This window comes from Lytechinus pictus, chromosome 5 (genome assembly GCF_037042905.1).
Source record: "Lytechinus pictus isolate F3 Inbred chromosome 5, Lp3.0, whole genome shotgun sequence".
Lineage (NCBI taxonomy): Eukaryota > Metazoa > Echinodermata > Echinoidea > Temnopleuroida > Toxopneustidae > Lytechinus > Lytechinus pictus.
Genome location: NC_087249.1, coordinates 2,082,996 through 2,095,617, shown reverse-complemented (window position 1 = coordinate 2,095,617; position 12,622 = coordinate 2,082,996). Strand labels below are relative to the sequence as shown.

General features: G+C 37.1%; 2 protein-coding genes across 3 annotated transcripts; one reads left to right on the top strand and one right to left on the bottom strand.

Annotated features, from left to right (window-relative positions):
- The first annotated feature begins 14 nt into the window (after positions 1-14).
- On the top strand, positions 15-5,016 carry LOC129260621 (transmembrane protein 186-like). 2 transcript variants are annotated; one of them, XM_064099603.1, is made up of 2 exons: positions 15-85; positions 3,571-5,016. In XM_064099603.1, the coding sequence occupies exon 2, from the start codon at positions 3,616-3,618 to the stop codon at positions 4,366-4,368; it is 753 nt and encodes a 250-aa protein (XP_063955673.1). In that variant the 5' UTR covers positions 15-85; positions 3,571-3,615; the 3' UTR covers positions 4,369-5,016. The 2 variants fall into 2 exon arrangements, with proteins under 2 accessions (XP_063955673.1, XP_054754557.2); XM_054898582.2 differs by having other exon boundaries at positions 40-129.
- Positions 5,017-6,394: 1,378 nt separating this feature from the next.
- On the bottom strand, positions 6,395-12,240 carry LOC129260611 (kelch-like protein 9). Its single transcript, XM_064099358.1, has 5 exons — positions 11,222-12,240; positions 10,292-10,685; positions 8,254-8,436; positions 7,623-7,775; positions 6,395-7,120 (listed from the first exon to the last, which is right to left on the bottom strand). The coding sequence occupies exons 1-5, from the start codon at positions 12,047-12,049 to the stop codon at positions 6,684-6,686; spliced, it is 1,995 nt and encodes a 664-aa protein (XP_063955428.1). The 5' UTR covers positions 12,050-12,240; the 3' UTR covers positions 6,395-6,683.
- Between the last annotated feature and the right edge of the window lie 382 nt (positions 12,241-12,622).

Here is a 12,622-nt window from a genome sequence, read left to right as displayed (position 1 = left end):
ATAGCTATGAAAAGAGTCTAGTTCAGATCAGAGAAGGTATCCCAGTAAAATCAATGTATGCTCCCATGTGAACTGAAAGAGAAAGGTATTCAGCTGTTATTTATCGTCCATCCTATCCTTTTGAATTTGGTTCGTATTTATATTTCCCCCGAAAATATTTATATGCTTATACGCACTTTTTTTTGGCTTAGAATACAATTTCCTAATTTTCTTCCTATGCATGGTAGCTGCTAGTACTTTTAGTAGCTGCGAGCTATATTAGTCCCACACATATGTTTTCGTGGAGTAGAAAAACGTTCTTAAAGGTCAAGTCCACCCCAGGAAAATGCTGACTTGAATAAATAGAGAAAAATTAACCTAGCATAGTGCTGAAAATTTCATCAAAATCGGATGTAAAATAAGAAAGTTATGACATTTCAAAGTTTTGCTTATTTTTAACAAAATAGTTATATGAACGAGCCAGTTACATCCAAATGAGAGAGTCGATGATGTCACTCACTCACTATTTCTTTTGTTTTTTATTGTTTGAATTATACAATATTTCATTTTTTATAGATTTGACAATAAAGACCAACTTGACTGAACCATATAGTATTAAACAATGCTAATTCCACATGTTCAGGGAGGAATCAATCGTTGTATCACTCGACAATTAGGAAAAAATGAGAATATTTCATATTTCAAATAATAAAATACAAAAGAAATAGTGAGTGGATGACATCATCAGTCTCCTCATTTGCATACCAGCCAGGATGTGCATATAACTGTTTTGTGAAATTAAGCGAAACTTTAAAATGTCATAACTTTCTTATTTTACATCCGATTTTGATGAAATTTTCAGTGTTTTGCTTGTTGGATTTTTATCTTTTTATTCAAATCAACTTTTTGTTGGGGTGGACTTGTCCTTTAATAAATTTAATACTTTATTAAATATTACACAATCACGAAATTTACCTGTTTTTTTTGTAAGCTTCACTTCCTAGGCTGCAAGCTGTATCAGACCTTTGTCTTAGTTGGTGCATTTGCCGATGCAGCACGACAGAGGCAGAGCAGAGCTAGAGTGAGAGTATGGACTATGAATGATATATAAGTATAACTATAAATAATGAGTAGTCATGCATGACGTGGTATGGGATTATTGGGATTGTCATGAAGACCCATGATCATTCATGATGATTGTCTGTTTTTGTTTCCCTCAAACCTTATTTATTAATTTTTCATTTATATGCTTTAAGGGACTACTTTAAGTGGTGAGATTACACAACACTTGAAACCTTTTGATGATATTTTTTTTCCAATTCAATAAGTTTAACACTTAAATAAACGTTATTAGAATAATTAAGTCTACGGTACGGAAAAAACTTAAATTAAAAGGATCATACAATACGGTTCATAAATAATGTCAAATTTCAAATTTATAGGTCTAGTCTAAAGAAGGAATTAAGTAGCATGTATTGTAGTAGACATGAATAACTGTCGTTTCTGGGCATTTATTTAACAATTTCTGACACTTTACTATCGTCCCCATTCAGTATTGGTGAGTGGAGCCAACGTAGTTAAGTGGAACAACCAATTTACAGAGACTGAAGTTGTTTGTCTAGTAGTATTGTAGGGAAAGTTCCTAAAAGTGCCCCTGGCAATATTGATTTTTTTTTCCTTCAGGATATGAAAATGGACTGTGATCAAATTCCCTAGCAATTGTCCAGAAAATTAGTTATACAGTGCGTCCCAGAAAAAACGAAACCGAGATTTAGCGATGATTTATCATAACTTAATCATAAATAAAATAGACAAATGACCTACCAATTTAAAGCTTAGAATCTCCTCTTTCATCTGGTATTACTTAGACTATTCCTCATTCACGCATGATTGAGCAAAAACAATTCAAAGAAAGGATGCCAAAAACTCATTTGGCGGGGGGTATCTGAATTTCAAAAAGAAAATCACATGACTAAAAAGTTCAATATCTTCTCTTTTCTTTGATACCTAAATCACAGAAAATGGTCAAGTAGTAAAAAAGTTATGATCCCTCGAAACAATGCTTGTATTTCCATAATTTCATTAAATAAACGTGTTTTCACCGGTTTCCCACTGAAGCTATCGCACGGTAACAAAAGACTTAATGCATGGCTGATCGTCAACAAAACGGAGTGTCGAGTGAGTGTGAACTCTAGCCTGTAAAACCTCTTCATTTTATGAAATTATTGAAATTCAAGCCTTATTTCAAATAACCAGAACTTTTTTATTTCTTGACCATTTTCTGTAATTGAGGTATCAAATTAAAGAGCAGATATTGAACTTTTTAAAAATGTGGTTTTCTTTTTAAAACCCAGATACGGCCCACCAAGTGACTTTTTGGTATCCGCTTTTCAAATTGTTTTTGCTCACTCATGCGTGAATGAAAAATAATCTAAGTAATTTCAGATGAAAGAGGAGATTCTAAGCTTTAAAATGGTAGGTCATTTGTCTATTGTATTTGCGATTAAGTTATGATAAATCATCGATAAATCTCGGTTTCGTTTTTTGTGGGACGCACTGTATAAATGTCGATCCTTCGATCTGATTTTGCCTAATATGATAAATAAGGATATAAAAATTGTAACTAAAAATGTTATGTAATTAAGGGGCACCTTATTTGTAATTTGTTATTGAAATGTCCTATGGGGGATCAATTGATTAAGTTACAAAGTAGGTATAAAAACTACAAAGGGATTGAATTACAATGAATGGAATTCATTATTCATTGAGTAAAAATGAATCATGAACCAATAAGCCCATGATATGCTATAAAGGTTGCAGTCTATTTGACTTCTACACTGTACAAGTGTAACAATGAGTCAGATTGTTATTTTCCCCTTATATTAGAAGTTCAGTTCATCTCATTTAAGAAATACCGGTATGCATCTGCATCATATTTTCACACTGCATACAGCATTAAATTGACAAATGTAGTGTAAAACAGTGACTCATCTGATATTCTCCCATAGAGTCAATGCGAGTAATTGCACAATATAATACATCTCTATGGTGTTTTCCCCTCTATTCTTTGCTTTTATTTCTTTACAGATAGTGAATATATTCTAATCTCCCCAGACTGACATTGCTTTTGTCATGAGTTGTGTCCTACTTCATATCTTATATATTTCTTTCTTTTCTTTTTTTCAACACAGTAAGCAAAGCTATGCAAAATGTACAAAAATTTTCAGTTTTGTGAGCAGTTATTTTGTAGTCATTTCATTTACTTTTACTAATGTCTATGGAGAAACGATTGGACAAAATTTGCTTTGTTTCTAGCCATTTTTCAAAAGGCTACAGATGGCTACAAAGCAGCTTTTAATATAAACAGGAGGAAAAGGGCTCAAAGTAGCTCACTGTGCAACCATTTGCAGTTACTACAGTGTACTGCCATTGTAAACTGTACTTGATTCTCCAATTTGGCTGACATAATGTGCATTATTCAATAAGACTTCTCATGTCCCTGGGTAAATTCAACAGTACTAAAATTTCAGTCCTTTATATTTTTTCATTTCAGTTTGAATACAACATCTTTCTCTTATTTTGCTATTGCAGGCAGGACCCATTATTTGATGTGAACAATTTCTTCAAGTCAAGAAGATGACAATGCAGGTTCTATTGAAACTTTGCCAAGGGCAAAGAGCAGTGTGTCCAATTCTTAATCTATCTACAAAGAGTCTCATCAGGAACAAAGTATGGAAAGCATCATCTGTGCTTTCAACAAGGAATATTGCATCAAAAATGCAAGAACACTTTCTAAACTTTGGCAGGAGTCCTCTTCGCTCAAGGAGTATAGCTTGTCTTGTCCAGCAGCGACTACCAAGTATTTCAAGAGGAGTAACCAGCAAAGTAAGTGACATGGTTTCAGGTGAAGAAGACGATCCAGAATTCAAAGCATTCTACCGTCTTCCATCCATTGTTCAGCTGAAGATACTATCAAGGATCAAGATAGTCCAGACTGGGTTAACACTAGCTCTAATCCCTCCTATCTATTACTACCATGATGCAGGTATGTTGATGACATGGCAGCTTCAGTTCTCTGTTGGTATCGCGACCTTTGCCCTCTTCATGCTTTATGCCATGAGCTTCTTCCTAAGGCGAATGATCGGAGCAATGTACCTACATCGTGAAGGAGACATTATCAAAGTCTCCCATTTGACATTCTGGGGAGGCAGGAGAGATACTGTTTTCCCGGTAATGGATGTTATCCCCCTGAGTGAAGGAAGCAATAGAGCAGATGATGTACTCTTAAAGTTGGAGAGATACAGCACAAAGGATATCCTTTATTTCACCCTGCCGATTGGACGTGTCATTAATGCGGAAGCCTTTGAAAGCGTATTTGGTCAACCTTAATGATGCAAATCTGTTAGTCTGTCAATGAACATTATTGGCATTAACTTTGTCCAGTCTTTAGGGGAAACCCCCAGAAAAGTCTTGAATATGATTTTTACTTTGGAAATTAAGTGATGTTCATGTGCCTCCCCTCTCCTGCCCTGAGAAAAACTTGGCAAAATCATATAAAACTTTATCCTGTTATATTATTGGCAGGGTTTATGTATAATCATTTCAAAAACACTTAAGTTCCAAACAAATAATACACCTTTTTGTTTATTTAGTAGCAGATTGACCTCAATAAGTCCCCCCCCCCCCCAGAAAAAATGTGATGAATCTAAAATGACATACTTGTATTTATCCTACCCCCCCCCCCCTTTAAACAAAATTAGAAAAAAGGAACATGAATGAAAATTGTTTTCAATATCTTGCATTAATATCTTAGAGTCCAACAGCATCATGAATATGTCGCAGACAATACACACGTCAGATATTGATACTTAAATTTTTAGTGATATTCACATCCAGGTGCACTATGCATAAGTTAGATATTAGGTGCTTATTGTATGTAATTGAGGGTACTATTTCATGTAAAATATACTTAGTGGTTTCATGCAGTATCTGAAAGATTCTTCAAATTATAAAATGCATTAAACATTGTTGAATATATAGTAACTAGTCCGAGTTGTTCATTGGTGAATTGATTGTCATTTATGCAATCACTATGACTGGAAAGGAAAGGGGGGACAATGGGAAGATTTGAAGACATGGAAGAGATAGCACATATTACAAGAGTGGAAAGAGATCAGAGTAGGTAGAATGGACTAGGGAAGATATTAGAATATATATTAAAGGGGCGAAAATTAAAGAGAGAGAGGAGAGGGACAAATATACAAGAGGGGAGAGATTGTAAAAATACAAGAGAGATGAGAGGGAATAACAGACTTATACAAGAGAGAGGAGAGGGTGAGAAAAACATAAATATATACGAGGGAGAGAAGGAGGGGGTTGAAATATTTGCAAGAAACGGATGGATTGAAATATATACAAGAGGCAGAAGAGGGGAATCAATGAATCAAAAAAGAGAGAGAAAAGGGGGAAATATTAAAATAACGAGAGAGGAGATGGGGAGAGTTTGCAACAAGAGAGGAAAGGAACAACAAGAAAGAGAGAGCAGTGCATCACGAAGAGAGAGAGAGAGCAGTGGTATAGAGATATTCAGGGCAAGACGAGTCGGATGAAGGAGTAAATAAAAAGAGGCGAGGAGAAGTTGAAACACATTTATACCAAGAAATGGGGAAGTGGAGGAGAGGAGGGTCTTAAAATTAATAAGCGAGAGTAAGAGAGACTAGACTACATTACATAATAAAGCGCCTAGAGGAGAGAGGGTTGATTTGATGACACAAATTGGAAGGGGGCTGCAATACAAGTATATGCAACATGAGAGAGAGGAGGGGGGGGGGGAATGATTGAAATAGCAAACCATTTAATAAAATGGAAATACAATACAGAGGTTTAATACCCCCCAGCGAAAGTTTACGCAACCAGTTGTTTACTCTTACTCATCCTGTTTCGTCTGCGGTCTTTGACGTGCAGTATCTCTCTCTTCAGCTTCTACATAATACTTCAACATTTTCTCTCCTCTCAACCAATTTAATTCCAATCTTAACAAATAATTTAAAAATAAAACGTTATTCGTCGTATTAATCAGCAGAGCCACATCCTCTAGTACCGTTTATGGCACCAGGCTAGAATGAGCAATTATGCCATCTACGACGGAGGTCTGAAAGGCTCGCGGCAATGACGACCTGCCCAAAATGTTAAAGTAGATTTTGTCGAAGTTGAAGGAAAAGATACCACGTCACATATGCAGACGAGATAGAGATAGAGGATGTGTAAACAATTGGTTGCATAAACTGTCGCTGGGGATATTGAACCTATTTAATATTGTATTTCCCTTTCAAACTTTCAAAAGAGGGTAAAGCCATGGGAAGTCTGACAATTCCGAATATACATGTAAAAAGTGCTTAAAATCAAACTAATACTTGCTATATACACAGTATGTCATTTATTTGAAATAGACACGTACGTTTTATAAGAGCGAGAATTGCGATCATTGGGCAAGCACATTATTTACAGGCTACAGATCCCTTGTGTATCGTGTTATCTGTATTATGAATCCCCACAATCATCTCCTTTTGAATTTCGACATCGAGTTGTGATGTAAAGAAAAGTGGAAAGGGAAAATTATGTTTTCAACAAAGTTCTGGGTATTTTTTAAGACGTCATACGTTCATAAGCTCCCTGTTGTCTGCTAGTCTGAGCAACATCTTCTTTCATGGCGGCATGCTGTACAATGTCAAAGCACAGCCAGCGATACCCGTAAATGCCTTGGGATAATCTTTAAACGATTCCCAGTCGTCCTCTTCGATATTATACTTTTCAACGGAGTGAAGCCATGATTTGTTTTCCCAGTTATACCCTCCAATCAAATAGATCATTCCATTTACGACACTCCCTGCCATTTCTGCCCGTGGTGTCGCCATGGGTGATAGTTGAATCCAAGTGTCCTTTCGGGGGTTATACTGTTCAATATGAGGAATGCATCTGACTGTTCCTGTGCTATCAGCAGTAGCTCCACCGGCGAGGTATAGGTAGTCACCGTGTGGCAAGAGTATGGAAAAGAAACGAGGGATGCGTAGACATTTACACGCTTGCCATTCATCTCTGTCGTCATCGAAATATTCCACTTTGCTTGAAATCTTTTGATTTCCTGAAAAATGGAAAGATACAATCAGATAAATACTTAGGTGACGAATCTCTGAGGTGCGCGTATGTAGCCTCTGCTATATATTTGACCCTTTTTGCTCCCCAAGTTCCGTCTTTGATTATTTTACTTGTTTTTATTTGGGTAATGAATAGTGAGCAATGCTTGTATTTTGCTACCATGAATATTGTAATGAATTTCAATGACATCACATTTTTACAAATGAACTGAAATTTAGATATGAAAAATGACAATGGCATCGGAATACAATTTCTTTCTACCACAAACCCGTCCAGTGGTGTGGGTCAAACTATTTTGACGAAGGGAAACAAGGTGTGCGGAAGTAGCCCTGGCATCACGTCCCTTCAAAAATCTGACCCTGTCAGTTCTTTAGTTGTTCAAGCGACCAATTAGGCCTCGCTATCATTCCTGCTTGAACTACCCCAACCACCCAGAGTCATCGCCAAATACTTCAGAACCACTCCCACTTCTGCGACGTGTCACATACCTGATCCACCCATGGCATAAAGACGATTACTGTGAGCTGCTACTGCCACACATCTTCGAGGATCACCCAGAGTTTCGACAGCTTCCCATACATCTCGACAGGGATCATAGCGTTCGACAGCCGATAGCGAGGTCTTGTCGTCAACCCTACCCCCTTAAAAAAGAAATAATTATACAATTCAGTCTGAAATCCTATGGCTCACGCCTTTTACTGTACTGCAATTAACTTCATTTTATTTCAATAATGTGGATCAATTCTGTACGCAGGTACGTAAACATCTTTCAAGAATTTCAAGGACTATCATGACTACGGATTCCACCCGATAGTCCACTCGGCAGTCGGGTGTTACCAATATCCCTTAATATTAAGAGGCGGATCCAGGATAATTTTTCAAAGGGAGTGAGCAAACTAATTCTGAAAAGCCTATTAAAAAAAAAAAATAGGTCAAAGGTCATCTTCATCGGAAACACTTTCCCCGTCGGAAATGGTCCAATCAAATAAAAGGTCTTCAAAGTAGATGAGTTTCGCATCTGCCTCCGTCATTTGCGTTCTTATAATGTTCTCAAATGTGTTCTTTAAAAAACACTATTAGTGATCGATAGTATGTAATTTTGGGTAATTTTAGACTTACCAACGGCGTATATCTTTCCGTTGAGGACCCCAAGCTGAAAGCTCTCTCTACCATCAATCATATCGGCTACATGAAGCCAGGCATTGATACGTGGGTCGTAACGATGGGTAGAGCGAAGGGGACTCCCCGCAGATGTTGTTTCTCTTCCACCAGCTATGTATAGAAACCCACCTAACGTAGCGGCTGCGTGATATGAAAGGGAATATATATATATATATATTATATATATACATATATTTATATATATATATATATTTATATATATATAAAGTTTGTTTACTTTTCATTCTCTCTCTCTCTCTATCTCCGATTACTGTGAGCTGATATATATATATATATATATATATATATATATATATATATATATATATATATATATATATCTCTCTCTCTCTCTCTCTCTCTTAGTTTGACAAAAATGGGTGACGAAACCCGTTTTATGATTAAATGTTACGGATTGGCAACTATATATATATATATATATATACTGCAGGTCTGTAATCGTTTGCAAATTGATTTTTCTTCATATAGTGTGAGATGGAGAGAGAGTGAAAAGTAAACAAACTTTATATGATAATTTAGTGCAACTCTGGCGATTTGGAGCCTCCATGCCGATAAAGAAAAGGCAACATTGAGTGTGACGAAAAGGAAAAGAGAAGAGAAAATTATTTATGGAAAACCTTCATTTCTATATTAAACATATTTTACATTCGATTTAAGAATTATATACAGCATTAAAATAACAGAAACTTGCACCTCTGGTAAATGAGAACTGGATGACGTCATTTGAGAAATTGGAACATTTTGAGGCTGACGAAATAAACACAACTCACAAATAATAAAAATATTGATTAATCTATGTCATATGTTGCTTCATTTGTGACATTCATTGCTATTTTTCTCCATTTTCATAATTCATACAGGAAACTGAGGAAATAGATTCATAAGAGCCTCATAAAGTATAGTAATCATACGCCTTTCTGTTAAATAGAACAGACCGAGAGATTTGAGGGTGACGAAATCGAAAAAAAAAATCAATGAAAAACGTTTATTTCTATTTTAACATGATTGATATTTCATTTGAGAATACATTCATCAGTAAAATAATAACCACTTGCACCCCTGGTAAATGAAAACTGGATGGCTTAATTTAAGAGATTTAAACATTTTGAGGGTGACGAAATAAAAACAACTCACAAATAATTGTTTAATCTATGGCATATGCTATGTCATCCGCGACATTCAACGCGAATACCCTGAATGTTTATACTGGAAAGTAATTTGTAAGAACCTCATAAAGTATTTCATAAAGATGATCACATGAATTTCAGTTAAATTAAATAGACAGTGCACAACGCTACGAAACAGGTCGCTAGATTCGAGGGTGACGAATTCGTAAAACGTCTATTTTCATTAGTAATATTCGTTGCATTTATTATGTGCTATAAATTTATCTAGTTGACCAAGTAAGTGTTCATCCCAAATGATAACCATGTAAAATTCTCATAGCTCATTATTAATGAGCCAGAGTCAATGGGGAGAAAGCAACATGGGGGTGACGAAATGGTCTAATAACCATTATTTTGATCAAAATTTAAAAAAAACGTGCTCTTTCATTGTGGCGACTGAATGATAAGCCCAAGCCAGTGAGAATATTGTAACATTTGACACTGGCGATATTGTAAAGACTTTTTTAGCTATGGTATATTTTTAACATTCGTTGAATATTGCAACTGTCTAGTGAGTCAATACGAAAGGACTGAATATGGTATCCGTGTAAATAATTATGAAACATTGCCGCGCATTTCTGGCGACCAAAACAGTGCATCCACGTCAGTGTAACGATTATAACTATTTAGGGTGACTAAATTACTTGTCGTCTTGGGGGCATTTCCCTTTCCCTTCTCCCCCTCTCTCTCTGTGATTTCGTTATTTTCTCTCTAATTGACCCCCTTCCCACGCGTTCCTTCTCCCCCCTCACCCCTCCCCCTCTCTATGTCTCTCCCTCTCTCTTTCACTCTTTCAAAACCCGTCAAACCTGCATGATGGTGTCTGGGATGCTCCATCTCTGTCAGCGTCACCCATTCCTTGGACGCTTGCTTATAAAACATGACGTCACAGCCAACAGGCTCTTTGCTTCGTCGAGGTTGGCCCCCAAGGGCGATGGGCGTGGTGATATGAAGAGACGACCTTGGAACAGTTCGCGATGATTGGAGCACACTCTGTCGATAAGGAAGGCAGTGGTAGTGGAGCGCGTCCTTCACCAACGACTCGCATTGAGGGTTTCGCATGATGTACGGTACACTCTCCACGAAGTCGACGATCTCCGACGGGGTGATCATTGGAAGTCGGACTCGACGAAAGAGTTGTACTAGATAAGGTAATCTACTATCGAGATCGTGTTCTAACCAACGAGTGAATGCATGAAAAACCTATAAAAGAATGGCGAATAGAATGGGGAAAATGCAATAAAAATGTATTAGTACGTTGTTGTTGTTTTTCTGAGGATAAATTATGAAATATAAAATGCTAACTGAAACATTGTCATTGCATATTGACGCTCTTGTTGACTGACTTAATAAGATTGCAGGTTCCAATTAATTTTCATTAAGAGTTAAGCTAACTCAAGAAGAAAAAAAATCAAATATCAAGGTGTCATTAATCCCCTTCTTATTCTAGCCATTTAAAGATAAGAAATACGTACAAAACGTTACAAGAGTGTTTCAGTACTATTAGCTGTTCATTACGGCTGCATGCCCTACCTACTTCACACTTTCATACTAACTTCACATTATTATATAAACCCCCCAAAATATTGCCTAAAATCGGATTGATGATATACCTTTACGCATGGGGGTATTTTTGCATGACATACATTTTAAGATTTTCTTTCAAATTAATTTATTAAAGTCGAAATGTGTGTAGTTTAGCGTATAAACCCGTATCAGGACACAAAATATTTATATACCTCCAATTCATCATCTACGTGGAGATCATCCCTTGATACCAGACAAAGTAATGTCTCTTCTGACAGATCTAAGAATTCATCAGTGATTGATAGCTCTACGAAGTGGCATGCTACCTGCTGACACGCCCTCACAAATATATCTTCCATGTCGAAAGAAATAGCAACAGACAAAGTCCGAAGACATGTTTCCGATGTCAGGTTCTCGAGTAAGAAGTTCGTGCACGAGTCTAACGCTGTTTGTATTCTCAGATACAGTGCTGCGTTCAATAGTTCATCGATGTTTTCGTATGTGACGGCTAGACTCGAAGTGTACATGGATTCTAGTAGCATTTTAACGATTTCGTGGCTCACACCATGTAATGTGTAAACAAACTGTTCCCCATCTGAGCTTGGATCGTCTTCTTCCGACGTGAATAGTTCACAGAAATACCCACTGCATGCTGCTAAGATCAATCGATGAGCACCAACGCGATGGTGTCCTACGGCAAGGACGACATCCTGTAATTGTTTCTTACGCCAAAGAGTGGTGACGGAGCCCAATATCTTTGTAGCATGGTCTGCCCCTTGTACATTGACATTCGATGTCTCGACGACGGTACTCAGGCGGGATAGTTTACTCGGTAAGATACCGGTGGTGGCTGGTCTTCTGTAATTGTCCTGGCTTATTGGAGTTCTCCTTGATACCCTAGGTGGCATCCGGTTTGTATATTGAGCACTTTCGGGTGTCTTTCCCACTTGCTTTAATTTTTGTTTTGAATTTTGAGCTTTTGGTTTCCTCTTTTCTTTTGTTGTGTTCATGATCGCCTTGGCAAGTTTGTGATTCTGCATTTCTCAGTAGTCATACATGTATTATTGTGCTTGGTCTTGCCCATCAGTCGGACAACCTCCCTGTAACTGTCTTACTCCATCCGTATACTTTGTTTTGAAACCGTCGATGTGTTATGCAGCCAGCTCGCCGAGCGGCACAATCAGCCTATTTTTTTGCAGCGTCGTCATGCACAGCTTTAACCCCATTATATAATGCGCGTAAACGATATAACGTCATAATTCTGAATAAGCATTTACATTGTTACGTCATGATATGCTTGGACGATTCGTGTAGTCTTTTAAAATCAGACCCTCTCTTCAATCAAACTTTTAATAGTCACTGGTTCAGAGGCGTCGATCCTGGGGGGGGGCAGGGGGAAATCGCCCCACCAACGAAAAAATTGGGGTCAAGCATAGCGTTTCGCCCCCCCCCCCAATAATTCCTTGAGTGCAAAATGAAAATAAAACAATACACACAGAAATTGGCAACTTAGCCAAATACAGTATACAATTTGGTTTTTACATCTTTAGTACAATATTTATACAAAATTATGACTTTCTGCGCGCTCCGCGCGAGAAATGATTCCATCTATC

Excerpts from the sequence above, each read along its gene's own strand:
- LOC129260621 (XM_064099603.1), top strand. The coding sequence starts at position 3,616 with ATGACAATGCAGGTTCTATTGAAACTTTGCCAAGGGCAAAGAGCAGTG.
- LOC129260611 (XM_064099358.1), bottom strand. The coding sequence starts at position 12,049 with ATGCAGAATCACAAACTTGCCAAGGCGATCATGAACACAACAAAAGAA. Across the intron at positions 10,686-11,221 it reads ACGTAGATGATGAATTGGAG|GTTTTTCATGCATTCACTCG; the intron begins GTATATAAATAT and ends ATTCTTTTATAG. Across the intron at positions 7,121-7,622 it reads TTATGCCATGGGTGGATCAG|GAAATCAAAAGATTTCAAGC; the intron begins GTATGTGACACG and ends TCCATTTTTCAG.